General features: G+C 44.0%; 1 protein-coding gene and 1 long non-coding RNA gene across 7 annotated transcripts in view; one reads left to right on the top strand and one right to left on the bottom strand.

Moving 5' to 3' along the window:
- The window catches only part of LOC141156709 (uncharacterized), a 58,809-nt gene that overhangs the window by 19,311 nt on the left and 20,452 nt on the right, over positions 1-19,046 (top strand). The window lies entirely within an intron of this gene.
- The window catches only part of PLA2G4A (phospholipase A2 group IVA), a 213,582-nt gene continuing 206,481 nt past the window's right edge, over positions 11,946-19,046 (bottom strand). For all 6 annotated transcript variants that reach the window (XM_073642987.1, XM_073642988.1, XM_073642990.1 and 3 more), the window contains 2 exons: positions 17,908-18,065; positions 11,946-12,241 (listed from right to left, as the gene is read on the bottom strand). In XM_073642987.1, the coding sequence (XP_073499088.1) occupies positions 12,119-12,241; positions 17,908-18,065 (281 nt within the window). In that variant the 3' untranslated portion in view covers positions 11,946-12,118. The remainder of the gene's footprint in view (positions 12,242-17,907; positions 18,066-19,046) is intronic.

Here is a 19,046-nt window from a genome sequence, read left to right as displayed (position 1 = left end):
ATCTCTGAGACAGCTTTTTGTATCCTTCCCCTGAACAACTATGTTGAATAACCTTTGTTTTCAGATCATTTGACAGTTGTTTTGAGGAGCCCATGATGCCACTCTTCAGAGGAGATTCAAACAGGAGAACAACTTGCAAGTGGCCACTTTAAGTAGCTTTTCTCATGATTGCATACACCTGGCTATGAAGTTCAAAGCTCAATGAGGTTACAAAACCCCAAAAAAGTGCTTTAGTAAGTCAGTAAAAAGTAGGTAGGAGTATTTAAAACAAGAAAATGATAAGGGTGCCCATACTTATGCACCTGTCAAATTTTGCTTGAATGCAGATTGCACATTTTCTGTTAGTACAATAAACCTCATTTCAAGGCAGAAACATTACTGTGTCCAACAGTTATTACATATATCAAACTGAAATAGCTGTTGCAAAAACACCAATTTTTATAAAACATTAAGCTTAAGATTAATAGGGGTGCCCAAACTTTTTCATATAACTGTATATACTTGTACATACAACTGAACTAACAGTCCCTCTGAGGACTAATCCAGCTGCATATATTCAGTGGTGATAGCAGGTGTTAAGCAGGGAGGTAGTGTATGTGGCAGACTGCAGTGAATGATACAGCACAAGATGGTCCATTGAACGTCCTGTTAGTATAGGTATTCCACAACATATATATCCATCTGAACTAACAGTCCTTCTGAGGACTAATCCAGCTGCATATAATCAGTGCTAGGCAGGCAGTCAGGTTATGTGGCAGACTGCAGTGAATGATACAGCACAAGATGGTCCATTGAACGTCCTGTTAGTATAGGTATTCCACAACATATATATCCATCTGAACTAACAGTCCTTCTGATGACTAATCCAGCTGCATATAATCAGTGCTAGGCAGGCAGTCAGGTTATGTGGCAGACTGCAGTGCATGATACAGCACAAGAGGGTCCATTGAACGTCCTGTTAGTATAATATTCCACAACATATATATCCATCTGAACTAACAGTCCTTCTGAGGACTACTCCAGGCAGTGTATGTGGCAGACTGCAGTGCATGATACAGCACAAGAGGGTCCATTGAACATCCTGTCTACTGCTCCTGTAATAATTGCAGATATTTAAGATTTTTTTTTATCTTAATCGTAGTTATTTGCTTAAAAGCAATCCGTTTGCTTGTTCTCACTGCAGAATAAAGCCAGATCTGTTCAATATTTCAGAGATAAAAATCCAGAAATTTGAACTGAACATGGAAAATATTGGCCTCCTTGTACATTCTGATTGCAGTGTGTCGGTCAAGCTATTCACACTAGGTGTCACTAGTTGTCTGTGAAGAATAGCATTATTACAGGCCTGCTATTTAAAACCGTGGTTCTCTGTCAGACATTTCACATATAAGACTGTTCTAAAATCAGTCATTTCTTCCATTTCCATTCTGTTGCAGTGTGTCGGTCAAGCTATTCACACTAGGTCTCTGTGTACAATAATATTAGTAAATTACAGGCCTGCAATTTAAAAGCGTGGTTATCTGTCAGACATATCACCTATAAGACTGTTCCAATATCAGCCATTTCTTCCATTTCCATTCTGTTGCAGTGTGTCGGTCAAGCTATTCACACTAGGTGTCTGTGAAGAATAGTATTAGTAAATTACAGGCCTGCTATTTAAAACCGTGGTTCTCTGTCAGACATATCACATATAAGTGCGGTTCAAATCCAGCCATTTGTAGTGAACATATAAAATATTGTCCTCCATTTATAGATTGTAGCAGTGTGTCAGTGTACACCATTTTACAGCTCCATTTGCTTGTTTGCAGAATGCAATTAGTTTTTTTTACTTTTAGTCATATTACTGTATTGTGGAAGCAGAGGAACTTTTTTCAAAGATCAGACGCACGTGATCCATATGACTGCTGTAATAATACAGAAATTTTGTGGAGCGTGCCAAATATTCCACTACTTTTAAAGTCAGCCACCTGTGTTTTGTTGAAGCAATTGACACTTAGTTGCTGACAAATACCATTCTATTAGGCGACTGTCTGAAACCGTGGCCATCAGACGTTATCCAATATGACTGCCCTAATAATCCAGCAATTATTGTGAGGGTGTCAAATATTACACTCCATTTAAAGTATTGCAGTTGAGGGTTTAAACCTATTCTCAGTTGGCCGCTGACAAATAGCGTATCTGTGAACAATGTTGTCAGCGTGTTACGTCACTTTTGCAGACTGACCAAAAAAAACATATACAAAGAACAAGCTAAAATGGAAAAAATGTTAAGAAACATTGTTTCCAGGGTAATGACTTGTATATAAGGCCAAAGCAATAAAAAAAAATAAAGTTATGGACTGTGGAAGATGTTTATGCGACCAGAATGAACACTCATCTGTAGCTGGTGATGATACCACCTAGCAGCAGAATCTTTTCCTATTGTAAATGCATCTAACATTGTTATCAATAGGGAATAGAATAGATTTTAAATTTTTTTTGGCAGCACCAGCAGAACGCAGTATAAGGTAATAATACCTGGCTGGATCGGTATAATACGCTATCCATACTGTGATACTTCACATGTAAAAGAATTTCAGATAAGACAGTTAATATTCTAGAATATAGAATCTATTTGAATTGTCCTTCCCATTATTAAGGAGTGTGTCTCCTATACTGTTATTGCATATGCAACAATTTCAAGGGCTGCCAAAAATTAGGACGCACTCCAATACACATTTGAAGAGACATAAAAAAAAAAAAAAAATAAAATAAAAACACAGTAGGATGTTTCTTTAGTATAAAAACCAGACTCGCCAATGTAACCTCAATGTAGTCACATTGTTCAGCTCCTGCACCTCCTCCTCCAGTTTAGCCTACATCTCCGAAATGACTACATCAGTCACAAGCTGAAAGCACTGCAGCACTGCCTTGGCCAAGCGGCAACATCCTCTGATGAAGATAACATGCTTAATGCTTAGGTGACAAACCACCCACCCCTGCAGAGTTGTTGAAAGCTGTAACACAGCAGCCTGATCTGTGGCTCTCACCGCTGAACATACAGCCAGGCATGGTCATGTGTAACAATGGGCGGGACCTGGTGGCGGAGAAATGACAGCCTGAGTAGATACAGTTTCCCTCTTTGCCAGTACTTTCACCGAGCTAAAGAATATGGCTGTGGGGAAATACAACTCTCACTGAGAAGCAGTGTCAGACTGAAAAACATTGGGCTTAGCAGAGGATTTGATTCTGAGGGCCCACCTTTTTCCCCTGCTCAAGAGCCCCATAGCAGCTGCAAAGTTTGCGCTATCATGAAATCTCCTGATGGAGAAGCCAGGGCCCACCCGAGGATTCTCTGGTGGGACCGTCCAACCCTGCCGAGAAGCAGCCCTGGCTAAGAAAAGTGTGTGGGAAGGTTCCCGGACACTCTATGGCTGCTTTTTTACTGAGGAGGAAACCCACGCAAACACAGGGAGAGCATAAAAAATCCTTGCAGATGTTGTCCTTGCTGGGATTTGAACCCAGGATCCCAGCACTGCAATGCTTCAGTGCTAACCACTGAGCCACTGTGCTGCCTTCACCCTCTGATATCTAGCAGGCTGGAGAAACTTGCACCTACTGCTACTATGTATCTTCAGCTCCTTTGTAAGAAACAAATTTATTTGGGCAGCCACTCAGTCTACCAAATAAAATTCCTGAGAAGGAAATTGTGGATGGCTTCGCTACTGGTACTGGGGGCAGTGTTAATACTATGGCGTCGTACCATAGTTCACTGGAAATATTCCAGGCTGGTAGGAGGCAAGCAGATTCCCAACAGAAAAGTACCAGCATTAATGTTCTGGGACCCATGCTTATGGAAGGCAGGGACGACAACAGGAGAAATAGTGGCGGCTGGGGAATGAGTATGGAGACCTGGCCACCGCCATGAGGTTGTGGAAAGTTTCCGCCTCCACGAGCCTAAAAGGCAATATTTCAAGTGCAAGCAAGCAGTCCAGAAATGTGACAGTTTAGTATTATGGCCTGTGGGTGCGTGTGTGCTTGGTTGGCTGCATACTTGCGCTTGCATTCCAAGTAACACAAAGCTAAGGCGATGGATGATCGGACCATCATGAATAATTTGGTCGTTGTCTAGGAGACTGAGCACAATATTAACCCAGTGACATGCGTCAGTGAGATGTATCATCCATGGCCACATTCACATGTCCACGTGTTTATGGTTAGCCGGTCTTTCTCACTTAAGTGCACTGGGGAGGGCACGGGTAATGTTCTGACACCTGCGCTTTTGGAAGGCGGAGATGATACCGGAAGAAATAGTGACAGCTGGGAACCGAGTATGGACACCCGGCCGCTGCCACCATGAGGTTTTGGAAACCTTCTGCCTCCAAGAGCCTAAAAGTCAACATTTCAAGTTAAAGCAGTTCAGAAATGTGGCAGTTTAGTATTGCAGCCTGTGGATGGGTGGTTGGCTGCATAATTGCGCTTGCATTCCAAGAACTGTGGTAGGGACAACTGAATGCTGCAAAGGGACAAGGAGGTGGACGATGATGGTTGCAAGTCTGCAATGACAGGTGCAGATCGGGAAGCATCTTTGCATGCGCCATGGACAGGGGATTGGCGTGCATATGTGACGCCCCTGAGGGTTCGGTCGGCAAAGAGGTACTGCATCTCACCCAGAGATGTGGCATCTCACTCTCAGGTAAGGAAGGAGTACAGCTCAGGACCCTAACACCTGCATCCAACACACACCACTCCAGGCCAGCAGGAGGGGCAAGATGCCTCCCACGTACTTGCTGAGCCCCTTTCCTGGCTGGAGTGGGGGGGGGAACCTAGCTGGTAAGGGGAACCACATAGTGGGTGTGGGTGGAGGAAGTAGTTAAGGGGAGCACATAGAAGGAAGGTATAAGTAGAGAAGCCATTTTAGAAAGACAGTTCAGTAGTGAGGAGGAAAGTGACAGGAGCAGAGGCTCTGCAGGAGCTCTGCTCCAGAGGTAGGCCTGGACAGTGAGACCCAGGTCAGAGAGGAAGGAGAGAAGAGAGGAGAGGGAGCAGGAAGACTCCAGGAACCAGAAGAAAGGACCCTAGGGGTACGGGCCGTGCAGAAGGCCACCCGTGCGCCCGCATCTACCGGGAGGTGGAGGGGTCAGGCTGCATACAGGGAACGGGGTCCCTCAGCTAGCAAAAGACTGTACGTCTTAACTAGAAACCGGAGACTGCAGTATTTCAAGTCCTGCAGCCAACATTCCATACCAGTCTCACCAGGAAGGTAGCTATATAGGACCCAGGGGACGGAACAGACGTCGCCCGCAAAGGCCCGCAGGTACTGGACTGGGACACTTGATATGAGGTTCAGAGAGAAGACACAGAAGGTGGTCCTGCTATGCACTCCGGAGTTACCTGGGGGTGGATTGAGCCCCTCCACTGAGTAAACGCAGCACGGCACGGGAAGTTACTTTGACGTCTGTAACTTGGACTGCAATAACCGTAAAGACCCAGAGGACTGCACCACCTTGTCTCTGTGTTTCTTGCTGCCCCATCACTCCCTGCATTATAACGCTCAGCACAACCAACAACATCTACACTGCCCTGTAGCTAGCTCTTCCTATGGAGAGCCACACCATCCCTGCTGCAGTAACATCAGCTTCAGAGGACTGCTCCGCAGCGACGGCTCCCTTTAGCCGCATTTCACAGGTGGCGTCACGAACTCTATAAAAACACTATAAATCCCCTATCCAATACCCCTATTATTGACCGCCCTGGGTCACGGACCGGGTCACCGCCACTGTGACATTCCCCCAGCATCTACCGGCCCGGCACCAGGTACCCCACGACCCAGGGGGCGCGTCACATGCACAACAGTGGAAGAGGCAGTGTTGTCACTCGCAGACACTGTTTCTGGACCTTGGTGTTCAGCCCAGCTAGTCAGGTGCTTTGCTGTCATGTGCCTGAGGATGCTGGTGGTGGTCAGGCTGGTAGTTTTGGTGCTCTTGCTGATGCTGGCCTTGCATATGTTGCAAATGGCCTTTTTGGGGTTATCTAAACAGTCTTTAAAAAATAACCATACTAAGGAAGACCTAACAGTTGTACTGGCAACTTCCGTCGTGTTGGTGTTCCAGGGAGCAGTTGCCTGTCCTGTATCTGTGGCCACCACACTGCTTGTTCCTCCCTGTTGTGGTGCTATGCCTCCCTCCCCGTGTGCTGCAGTCCTCGCTGTACATGTCCCCTTGCAAGGTTGGGTTAGTGACTTCATCGTCCACCGCTTCTGGTCCTCCTCATGACTTTCTGGTCCATAGTGTCTCATCATTATCCACCTCTTGCGACAGTATTTGCACTTTCCCGCCGTCACCTTCGGGTGACCATGGCTGCTCAAATCGCTACATATGATTTTCTGCTGCCCTGCTCAAAGCTGGCCAGTCGAGAGACCCAAATTTATTGATGGAAAAGCAAACAGCTCTTGGGGTAACCCTGGACTCTAATCTCTATTTCAAACCACATATCCAAGCTCTTTCCACTTCCGAGCGGACTGAGCGAGAGGCCAGAATCTATAAATGGAAAGATGAACAAAACAGCTCTTTGGAGTGTCCAAGTGTGGGATCAGTTGTCACAGGGCACTCGGAATGGTGGGAGGAAGGAGGATCAGGGTGCGGAAGATGCCGACTCCAAGTAAAAAATGCTCCTGGATCTGCACATTCCTCCACCACGAATCTATAAAAACACCAGTGCACGCACTTATCTCCCTTCTCGATGACTGCAACCTCCTGCTCTGTGGCCTCCTTTCTCAACACACTCTCGCATTCTTCCAATCTATCCTCAACTCTGTTGCCCAACTAATCCACCTGTCCGCTCGCTATTCCCTGGCCTGCCCTCTCTGTCAATCCCTGACTCCAGTTCAAAACCCTAACCTTGGCATGCAAAGTTATCCACAACCTGTCTCCTCCATACATCTGTGAGTCTCCCCGTACTTACCTGCACGCAATCTCCGATCCTCACAAGATCTCCTTCTCTACTCCCCACATTCGCATACAAGATTTCTCCTGTGCATTTCCCCTTATCTGGAACTCTCTATCCCACCATTTCTGACTCTCGCCTACTGTTGAAACCTTTAAAAGGAAAGCTGAAGACCCACCTCTTGCAACATGCTTACAACCTGCAATAACCCTTGCTCCACCACACCGCTGCAAGACCAGCTCTATTCTCACCTACTGTATCCTCAAACATGCCTTGTAGATTGTGAGCACTCGCGAGCAAGGTCCCCTCTCCTGTACCAGTCGCTGTGACATTTTTGTAGTTGTTTTCGTGATGCATACCCCTTTTTCACATGTAAAGCACCATGGAATAAATGGCGATAAAGTAATAATAATGTGATCCAGACTCACATCTACTGAAAATGGACCATGTGTAACACAGGGTGGTGGTGGCAAACTGACTGGAAACTATCTGCTATCCAACCAGCTACCTTTTTACACTGCTTGGGCTTCAATAGTAGTTTTCAGCGGCCCCCTAGAAATTGGGATAGGAAGGTAGTTAGACATGACGTAGGTGTTTGGTGTGCTCCCTCAGCAGGCACAGTTTCATCTTGCCCACAGCCTCTGCATGCACTATCACCATCACGTCTACTTCCCAGTCCATTGACAAACTCCATTTAAAACGAGCAAGGTGTAAGATTTGTCTATTATTACCGCAGTAATATAGGAACACGTCTGATGAGATGACCACGGTTTTATGCAGTGCCTGGGAATCAGAAATGCTTCCAGGGGTCTTCCCCATGCTGTTCCCATGTCACACACACCACATGGCCAGATAAGGTTGTAAAATGTTAAAATGACTTTTCCCGGTGAATGCATTTGTCACGGTTGAAAGTAATGAAAAACCGAATCAAAAACGCTACGTGTGAACATAGCCAAGGTGTGGAGGAGCATTTTTGTAAATTTATTTTGCCTTATATACAAGTCATTACCCTGGAAAGGATGTTCCTTAACATTTTTCCCAGGAAAATCCACTTTGATTTTGCTTTTGTATGTTTTATTGTGAGTCCGTAAAAGTGGGGTAATACCGCTGACAACATTGTTGATAGCAATGACCTGGGAGTCAAAAATGCTTCCAGGGAGTCTTCCCATGCCATATGAGCACTGTTCCCATAGATTTGGGCAATTTTTAGGCCCTCTGCAGACCGCCGGGGGGGGGGGTGGAGGAGGGGGTGTGCTGCCGGGAAAACACTCACGTTTCCCATAGACTTACATTGGGCTCGTTACTTGGACCGAGCACTCGAGCATTCCAATTTGCTCGACTCGAACAACGAGTACCCGAGCATTTTAATGCTCGCTCATCATTAATAGAGAATACATACATACAATATTTTCTCAGATTTTCCCAAATTACCTATATGAATTGCAGTCATTGTAATTTTCCAGTCAAATAACTATTAGAGTACAATTGAAAGGATTTTGTACAAACTGCCTATGATAACAGTATATTTTTAAAAAAATAAACTCAAACTGCACTCAAAATGCATGTTCCAAATTATTATGCACAGCAGAGTTTTCAACCTTTGCATTTTAATAAAGAACAAAAAAATGGTCATTTTTGAAATTATAAGCATTAGTAGGTTATTACAAACTGAAATCAAACAGTTTTCAACTCAAAACTTTATTCTAGGTGATGTTACATTTGCACATAGGACCCCTTGTTCGAAAGGAGCTTCTGAACTCTCTCATCCATTGAATTGGTCAGGTTTTGGATGGTTTCTGCTTCTATTGTTTTGCATGAGGACAGAATACCCTCCCAGAGCTGTTGCTTAGATGTGAACTGCCTCCAGCCATCATAGACACTCCTTTTGATGATGCTCCAGAGGTTCTCAATGGGGTTGAGGTCAGGGGAGCATGGGTGCCACACCATAAGTTTGTCCCCTTTTATGCCCATAGCAGCCAGAGATGCAGATGTGTTATGTGCAGCATGAGACGGGGCATTATCATGCATGAAATGATCTCGATGGTCCAGATGGATGGAGTGGAGGCTGGCTGGTTGATGGACACCCCATGCAAACACGGCTATGGCGCCAACAAGGAGGAGGTGGAGTAATGTTTTGGGCTGGAATCATGGGGAGAGAGATTGTCGGCCCTTTTAGGATCCCTGAAGGGGTAAAGATGAACTCCATAATGTATGTTGAGTTTCTCAAACAGCACTTCCTTCCATGGTTCAAGAAGAAGAACAGTGCATTCCGCAGCAAGATCATTTTCGTGTATGATAATGCCCCGTCTCATGCTGCACATAACACATCTGCATCACTGGCTGCTATGGGCATAAAAGGGGACAAACTTATGGTGTGGCACCCAAGCTCCCCTGACCTCAACCCCATTGAGAACCTCTGGAGCATCATCAAAAGGAGTGTCTATAATGGCTGGAGGCAGTTCACATCTAAGCAACAGCTCTGGGAGGGTATTCTGTCCTCATGCAAAACAATAGAAGCAGAAACCATCCAAAACCTGACAAATTCAATGGATGAGAGAGTTCAGAAGCTCCTTTCGAACAAGGGGTCCTATGTGCAAATGTAACATCACCTAGAGTAAAGTTTTGAGTTAAAAACTGTTTGATTTCAGTTTGTAATAACCTGCTAATGCTTAGAATTTCAAAAATGACAATTTTTTTGTTCTTTATTAAAATGAAAAGGTTGAAAACTCTGCTGTGCATAATAATTTGGAACGTGCATTTTGAGTGCAGTTTGAGTTTTTTATTGTTTTTTTTAAATATACTGTTATCATAGGCAGTTTGTACAAAAACCTTTCAATTGTACTCTAATAGTTATTTGACTGGAAAATTACAATGACTGCAATTCATATAGGTAATTTGGGAAAATCTGAGAAAATATTATTTGCATAATAATTTGGAACACTATATATACATACATAAATCTCTCCATCTATATCTTCAAAGCAACTGTTAACTTCAGTTGAGAAATGCATCGCCTTTAAGTACAGACACCATAATTCGGCTTGATGACATTGCTACAGAACATTATGTAGGGTACTATAGCTACATTGTCTTCAGATTGTAATATCTCCTATTTTGTAATATCTCCTATTCCAGTATTTTATTATTCAAGACTTTGTGTAATAATATCCTTGAAAAATTAAATATAAATCTGTATATAGTATACATTTTATCAGTGTTGCCTATATGAAAGATTTAAAATGGAAGCTAAAACACGTAGCTCCCAACAGTCCCGCTTTCCGTGGGACTGTCCCACGTCCCATCACAGCTCCGCTGTTCTCCCAGCTGTGGAGGGTGGTGGGGTGGTTTGTGGCTTTGGAGCAGCGGGCACAGGGAGTAGCTGGCAGCTATGTAGAACAGGATAGGGGGTCCATACATACCGGGACTGGGTCTGAGAGGGGCCACGCATACCAGGACTGGGTCTGAGAGGGGCCACGCATACCAGGACTGGGTCTGAGAGGGGCCACGCATACCAGGACTGGGTCTGAGAGGGGCCACGCATACCAGGACTGGGTCTGAGAGGGGCCACGCATATACCAGGACTGGGTCTGAGAGGGGCCACGCATATACCAGGACTGGGTCTGAGAGGGGCCACGCATATACCAGGACTGGGTCTGAGAGGGGCCACGCATATACCAGGACTGGGTCTGAGAGGGGCCACGCATATACCAGGACTGGGTCTGAGAGGGGCCACGCATATACCAGGACTGGGTCTGAGAGGGGCCACGCATACCAGGACTGGGTCTGAGAGGGGCCACGCATACCAGGACTGGGTCTGAGAGGGGCCACGCATACCAGGACTGGGTCTGAGAGGGGCCACGCATACCAGGACTGGGTCTGAGAGGGGCCACGCATACCAGGACTGGGTCTGAGAGGGGCCACGCATACCAGGACTGGGTCTGAGAGGGGCCACGCATACCAGGACTGGGTCTGAGAGGGGCCACGCATACCAGGACTGGGTCTGAGAGGGGCCATGCATACCAGGTTTGGGGATGAAGGCAGTCTGCTGAATTCCCCTCATTACCAGCGCTGCTCTGACAACTCCTCCTGCCAGGGGAGAAAGAAATATTAAATGGGCGGTTTGGCAAGTGGCCTGGGCGTGGCAAAAATTTTCAGTGGCGCGCTATACGTGCCGCATGATCAGTCCCTCTTTCTCTTCTTCAAAAGTAGGGAGGTATGGCTATTGTATTTCCCTTTCCGCAGCTTTCAGAACCTGTACTTTCTCTTATCTCTGTAAATGTTCTGTTTCATGTCCCTAGAAATATACTCCCAATCAATCAGTAAGTAGCAGATCGTGAGAAGGGGCACAAGGTACGTAGATGCAGCTTTCCTCAATCAGTGGCATTGAATGATATGAGAGGGAAGGGGCGCAAAAAAAGGGTAAATGAGCCAGATGTCAGATCAGATGGCATCCAGAGTCCTGAGCGGAGCATTACCACAAGGAAAATCCTGTTTGATCTGTAGGCATGGAGGGTGGAGAGAGAAAATATGGTGGGCTCAGAACAGCATTTCTGGTTTTCTACTCCTGGGAATAGCACTTGGATGATCGCATTGACTTATTATAGGGTTCATCAGGCTGGGTTTTTTTTTTATTGCAAATATGTGCTGGAGGCTTTTGTTTGGAGCCTAAATTATAGCTTCCAACGCAAGTGTAAACCGTAAAAGGCATGCAAAAATAGAGGAGAAGGTTTGGCTTGAAAAAGGCTGTTCACAGCCGAAAGTTGTCACACCAGATGGGCTAATAAAGTCCTCTTTTTTTCATCTATTTTTGGAGTACTGCTTACTTTTCTTATACATGAGAATATACAGTAGCTCGCTGGACCTGTCAGATTAATTTATTTTTCTGTCAGGAAGTGGATCAGGATCTCATACCCGATAATGGTAATGGTGATGAGACTTGTGGCGTAAAGATTAATTCACTATAAGATAAATGATAATAATGAAAACAAATTAGTCTTTTAATGTTCATTAACAATTTGCTTATTTCCAATACAAAAAGGTACAGTAAGAATGAGAATTCTAAATATAACTTGTAGATAGGATGATAAATAATGACGGCTTTTTTACACACATGTAGTAAACGTGGCTTCCTTCCGCATCCACGTACAACAGAATACATCTCCCTTTATACTATTGTCACAGTATGTTGGACAACTCAGCTTTGCGGTTTGCTCTTGTTAAAGAATTTCCGAGCTTCAACATCACTTAGTGACACGGAACATCGAGACGGATGCAGCCTCCTGTACTCGATGCTTTCTCCAATAGCTTCCTTTATCACCTGCAAAAGACAGAATGTACAAATTAGAGCAACACTTAGGAATGATTTTTCCCTGTCTGCTATAAGTTCTCTACTATTAGTTAACTTTATACCAGGGTTCTTCAGTTTTAACCCATGCCACAGTTAACTTTAATTAAAGGGAATCTGTCAGCAGGTTTTTGCTACCTCATCTGAGAGCAGCGTAGTCTAGGCAAAAAGACCCCGATTCCAATGATTAATCACTTTGTGCCATAATGGTTGCACCCAGTAAACGGAGTTGTTAGATGTAGAATGCAACAGAGCGGAGTTAGCTGCCCCCACCCACCACCCACACCAGGCTCTGTATGTACACAGTCTATAGACAGTGAGCTGCTTATCACAGGACGAGGCTACCAGTCGCATGCACAGCAGACCTGGCAGTGATAAAACCTTCAGTGTAATTAAACAGTGCACAGTTAGTTGAGGTAGCAAAAACATGCTGACTTATTCCCTTTAACTCCTTGTTTTTAGATTTTTCATCTAAAGCACCAACACATTGTCCAGCATGCCCATTTGCTGCACTAATCAATGAAGGGCCATTATCAGTCCTTTAAAAGTACTCATTTACTGTCAAAGATTAAAATGAGCTATGAGTTTTTGAAATATTTAGAGACTCTAATCCATCACCAGGTTTTTACTACGTTATCTGAAAGCAGCATGATATAGGGGCAGAAACCCTTTTTCCAGCGATGTGTCACTTGCTGGTCTGCAAGCTGTCGTTTGGATACAATCAATGCTTCCTCTGCTGCAGATCTACCAGTTCTCTGCATGCCGAGCCCTCTATAACCCCCCGCACACACCACTGATTAGCAACTTTCAGCCTATGCACAGTGTACACAGAAAGCTGACAATCAGGGGTGAGGATGGGGTTATAAAAGAGCAGTTGACCAGGAGGCACCAGACAGTGTCTGTAGTGATAATTGTGGAAACAAGGGTCAGTGGGTGCTCTCGTCCACTGGCTCGGCTGTCTTTAGAAACTAGTAGTAGTACACTAAGACAACACAGGGTGAGGGCACCACACTCCAGTAACACTCTATTGGATCACCAGTCAACAACATATACAGTGGCAACCAAAAATGTTGCATTTTTTTTTTTTTTTTAAAGTGTGATTACTTCTGTCTGGTTGTTGTGATACCATTTTCCTGGTGATTTTATTAACCCGGAAGCAAATGGTTATCAGATATAAGGAAGAAAATTGCTTGACATTATTTTATCACTTTGTGTGTTAGTTTTCAACATTTGCTGAGCCAATGTTTTGCATATTTTGTCAAGTGTAATCGAATTTTGCCTACAATTTTATTTTTTGTTATGTGTGTGTTTTTAGGTTAAAACATAGCAAAGACAAAGCCAAATTTACCACCAGATGTCAGGAACCTTATTATTCTGAAAGTGAAGTCAGACAAAAGCCAAAAAGAGGTAGCTATGGAATACACCTGTTCTCAGAGTCAAGTGTCACATATATTAAAGAAAGAAAAAAAGGTTATGGAACAGCTGACAAATCTAGAAGGGGACGACCATGGAAAAATATTTCCATAGCTGATCACATTGTGAAAAAGTCAGTAACTGATGTCCATAACAGTGCTGTACAGATTTCACACGAAACGAAAAATATAAGGTCAAGGTGAGTCGCCAAACTGTGGTGCGACGGCTAGAAGCAGTAGGGTTGAATGCAGAAGTTTCAGTCAAGAAGCCTTTCATCTCTGCAAAGAACCGGAAGGTCCGACTTGAGTTTGCCAAAGAACACAGCCAATGGAAAGAGACAGATTGGTCTAAGGCGTTGTGGTCGGACGAATCCAAGTTCAATCTGTTTGGTCGTGATGGCAAGCACTATATATACCGCCAAAATGGAAAATGTAATAATGTAAGGTACACCATGCACCTACAGTGAAAACAGTGAAACATAGCGGTGGCAATGTCATGGTTTGGGGTACTTTTCTGCATCTGCCATTGCCCCTCTGCATAGAATTGATGGAAATCTGAATGCTACCATGTTCAAGGATATACTGGAGAATGTAATGCTGCCACACGGTAATCCCAAAAGTAGGCAGGGGATGGAAATTCCAGCAAGACAATGATCCTAAGCACACATCTAATTTAGTCAAAAATTGGTTAGAAAAGATAAATGTTCGCCTGTTGTAATGGCCAAAAAAAAAAAAAAATCACCTGATTTATACCCTATAGAGCAGCGAGTTGGGGCCCGTACCCATAGAAATAAAGATGAATTGTTTACAGATTTGTAAATGGAATGGAGCGAGATCCCTCAAGATGTCTTGAATACCCTTAGTGGCTGCAATGCCCCATCGTGGTGCAGTAATTAAAGCAAGAGGTTATGCTACAAAATACATTTTGGCTAAAATTAAGATCTTGCATGATGACAACTTCATGCACTTTCAATTAATCACCAGGAAAATGGCATCACAACAACCAGACAGAAGTAATCACACTTTTTAAAAAAAAAAAAATACAAAACTTTTGGTCACCACTGTAGTACATTCCCAGCAAGTATACAAGATGGTGCAAATCACAGTCTCACATTTCCGCTGGCTCACCAGGAATTAGAACCTAAGCAATGATAGGGCATCCAGGGCCGACTACCCCAAACCAGTAGCACCCCGCTTTTGTCGGACACCCTTAGAGATGAGGTAACGGCAAGCTTAGGAAGCTCACAGAAGTATGTGGCCAACTGACAGGATTGTCCCAACCTGGGTTCTTCAAATGACTTTGTGGTCTCAGTGATGGGCAATGGAGCAGATCTGTATTCTACCAGCTGGAATCATGGTTCCTGAGCTGATGTCCTGTAAATTCACACATGTGACAAGAGCAGGGCCCTCTTATAACCCACATCTCTCATTTCAGGGCATTGTCCCACAGTACTGGGGGAAGCAATCCCTCATTGTTCGATTAGGCTGCAAATTTGTCCTACAAGTTTTGAAGACTAGTACACCATAGGGGGCTGATGCAATACGTAAATCAGCAGGCATGCCACAAATTGTCCAGAGACCCCTGTTGTATGTTAGTCTCACATGAAACAATGGCTCATGTTCCTTGACGAACTGAAAAAAAGAACGGTATGTCTCGCATAATCGAGAATAATTTACCCCCGCACCAGTGGCCAGATTGATGCGGTGTGCTCACAATAATCTCCTACATTTATTGAAACAACACACAGCCTAGTATGTGACACATTAGCATGGTGTAGGGGATGTAAGCCTGATTCCAGCGATCTCAGATTACGTAGCAAAAAACTTGCGGAGATTCCCTTTAAATAGGGTAGTACAAAAATAGAAGACAAACAAAAAGGCAACTAAAACCTTGTAGGCCTAGAGGTCAGAAACAGCATTTCAAGAGTATAAAGATCTCAATGTAAAAAATAAATCAAGCTAGCAAAATTAGCGACAGAAAAACAAAACCACAAATGACATAAAATTGTATATGCGTGTTGGGTGGGGGTGGAGGGGAAAAAATAAAAGCTTGAGATATTAAACAAGTACTTTTGTTTCATGTTCACCAATGAACTCACTGCCTAGTATCACTCAAGGCAGAAATCAAAGCTTTGTGTTTATACTGTACATTTACAAGTGATTATCAGTGGTGAGGGTGGGATTACACAAAGCAGGAGGACTACATGGCCCAGGACAACTAGTCCTTTAGTGGTAATCTCCTGCTGATAAAGCACCGTTTTTATTAAAAGAGCAACACACATCCCAGTAAGTGACACATTGCTGGTATCCGGCTCTTTGCCAGCAGTTTTTTGCTATGTAATCAGAGAGCAGTATGATGCAGGGTGTAACATACCTGGTGGCGGGATTGCATGGTGCACCATCTCTCACTATGCAAGATCGCAAACTTGATCTTCAGTCCAGTCTGCTAGCCTGGCTTCTATTCATGCTGTCTGTTTGTCTCTGTTCTGACTGCTTACGGCGTCGGCCCGGTTACTTCCTGTTTTTCGTAGCTGCTGTGGGCACACCCCTAATGCGTCCCCAGCCTATTGCTGTCTGTCACTGGATATTTAAACCAGCTCCACCGTGAAGCTGGTACCTGAGCAACTATTATCTTCAGAGGGCTTCTTGCCTCTGATGAGCCAGGTCCTGTTCTGTTTTTCTTGCCTGTCCACCTTCCTGGTGGCTGTATTCCCAGGCCTGTCTGAACACGCTCCTAGCCTGTTCGTCCAGCCTTCTGGGGGCTACATAACCAGACCTGTTATCTGTGTCTTCTAGCCTGTTTGTCCGCCATTCTGGGGGCTGCATACCACGACTCACTCCTGTATCTCGCTTCAGTGTCAGTTCCTCTCTGAACACTCTCCTAGCCTGTTACCTGTTTTTTTTATGTCTGTACCGTTCCTTTTTCTGCGGGGTCTGAACCTGCACCTAACTCCTACTCGTTGTCGCTGTACTTACGTTTGTGAGTTTGGAGTCCACTCGCTACTTCTTTGCAAGTACCTTGTGTGCATCTGGTTCTGCCTTTCCCTTCCAGTCCTGCTCTGTCTTTGCTAACCGCTTTGGCGGTTTCCCCCTTGCTTACCACCCCGGCGGTTTCGCTCTGCTCGGCCATGTCCACCGCACCTGCGGTTTTCGCTCTGCCCAGCCCTGTCCACCGCACCAGCAGTTTCGCTTTACTCTGCCTGATTACCGCATCTGTGACTCTGAACCAGTCTCCCAGTCTGTACTGGACCCTACCCAGCCTGTGCTCTAACCTGCCTGTTCCTGTATTCCCCGGTGTGGGTCAACAGCCGTGTCCGGGGTCTGACCTGGAGTCGCACCTGGTCCCTCTGCTCGATTCCTCCCTGGTGCACAGCGTCGTAGCAGTCGTGCGACCTGGGTCGGATCGGGTTGATATTTAGTTACGCCCCTCCAGGCACTCTACGGTTCATGGCACAGTGGGATCACTAATCACGCACACGCCAGTCAGTCCGGGCGTGTGCATAACATAGGGGCAGTTATACCATATGTCACGTTAATGGGAGCCTATGGTTAAGATCAACTTTTTCAACAAATGCTTTCCCTGACACATGCTAAGACATTATTGGAGTATTGCCTTTATTTATTTTTTTTATAAGTCACTGAAGTGCATGTATCTGGGGATAAAAATCACTTTTCCATTTTGGTTTCATTAATGTTGCTGCACTGTTTTGCCTTAACAGACTTTCTTTCCTTGCAACACATTCAACTTTGATGTGGTCTGGGGTCATAAATCAGCTAAGGGGCATTCAGAAAATGCAGATAAAAGACTTAGCTTGATGACAGATTCTCAGTTAACCCATTTTGCAGCCAGCAATAGGTAGTGTACCACGAAAGCTATGGAAGGCAAAAAGTGCAACATTTGTAATGAAACCCAATTAAATAAATGTATTTTAGCCAAAAATACATGTAAGTAATTAAAAGAAAAACTGTCCCCAGAGATTGACAACCCTATCACTAGTATGGGGCTGCCCATTTTAAAATAAGTAGCCACATTAAAAAAAAAAAAAAAAAAAAAAAAAAAAAAGGGACAGATCTTTCTATATCCCTATCGGGATGTACAGTCAGTCTTCCATTTTGCCAATTGGTGGGGGATTGTGGTCAAATTTTGTCCAGGCACTGGACAAAGCAGCAATCTAATTTAAGAAATTTTCTAGAAAAGTAACAGTTGTGTCAAAATGTCATGCATACATTTATGTTGTTGAGGGTATTGAACTCCATTAGGTCATGCAGCCTTTTAAATGCCTCATTTGGGTATTGGAAATTAAATGTTGAGAAAGGAGTTTCAGGGTCATCAAAAATGTCAAAATCTGCAAAATCTCTTTCTTCATCAGTTTCTCTAGGGACACCTGAGAAAATATATATAGAAAGCTTATGTTAGCAGAAAAATATATAGAATGCAACACAGAAGTCTAGTGAAAAGTAAGCATTAAAAGTGTATATTTAAACACATTATTACATTCCACATCCATTGTTTTGCAGGGATAATATTTAAGTGGGTTGTCTGAAAGCAAGTAGATTTCATACCAAACATCTAAAAATTTAATATAACCACTGTAAAATATATATAGCAAATTATATCTGAATTTTATCCATGGGACTTAAGAATCTGACAAGGTTATCTAGTAAACTGTAGATTTTCTAATAATGTTGGATCTGTGTGGGCTGTTCTTCCCTTGAAATAATGCCAGTTCAGCCAGGGTCACATGACCGTAGATTGCCTCATTCTAGAGAATCAAGCAGATTATGCCAAGGACACTCTGATCAGAGTTTGCTCTGAGTGTCATCTGATTCTCTCGGAAGTTAGAGTCGGAGCACACTGAGGAGGAGATTGAGAACTTAATTTCTCCATTCTTTTAGTCCGCAGAAATCAGACTGTACTTGGATGGCATCCGAGTGCAGTCTGATGATTTCCACGCTTACATAGAATTGAATGGGCAAGTCTCGTCCAATTTCCATTGCAAATCGTAGCATGCACTATTTTTTTTTTCTCATGCAGAATCTGTATGAGAAAGAAAGAAGAAAAATCCATATTCAGCACTGGCCCATTACTGTGTATATCATTAGGCAAATTAATACGGTGGTGTGAGCGAGCCTTTAGTGAAACTCTACTAATTCTTTAGTACATGGCACAGTGAAAAATCAATAAGAAAGTTTTCTGAGACACATCCTACCAGTGGAATAACTAAAGTCTGATGGGCTCAGATGCAAAATTTGGACCTGGGCCCACACCTGCATATTGTTCAGATGTTTGGGTCCTTGTAGAGTTCTAGATCCAATAAATGCGTGTTTGCCCATCATGGAATAATATCACCCATTCTGGCTAATTT

This window comes from Phyllobates terribilis, unplaced genomic scaffold (assembly GCF_046119375.1).
Source record: "Phyllobates terribilis strain yellow unplaced genomic scaffold, ASM4611937v1 Scaffold_8__6_contigs__length_399053987, whole genome shotgun sequence".
NCBI classification, from domain to species: Eukaryota; Metazoa; Chordata; class Amphibia; order Anura; family Dendrobatidae; genus Phyllobates; species Phyllobates terribilis.
The sequence above is the reverse complement of the archived record's forward strand: the minus strand, read 5'-3'. Positions and strand labels throughout refer to the sequence as shown.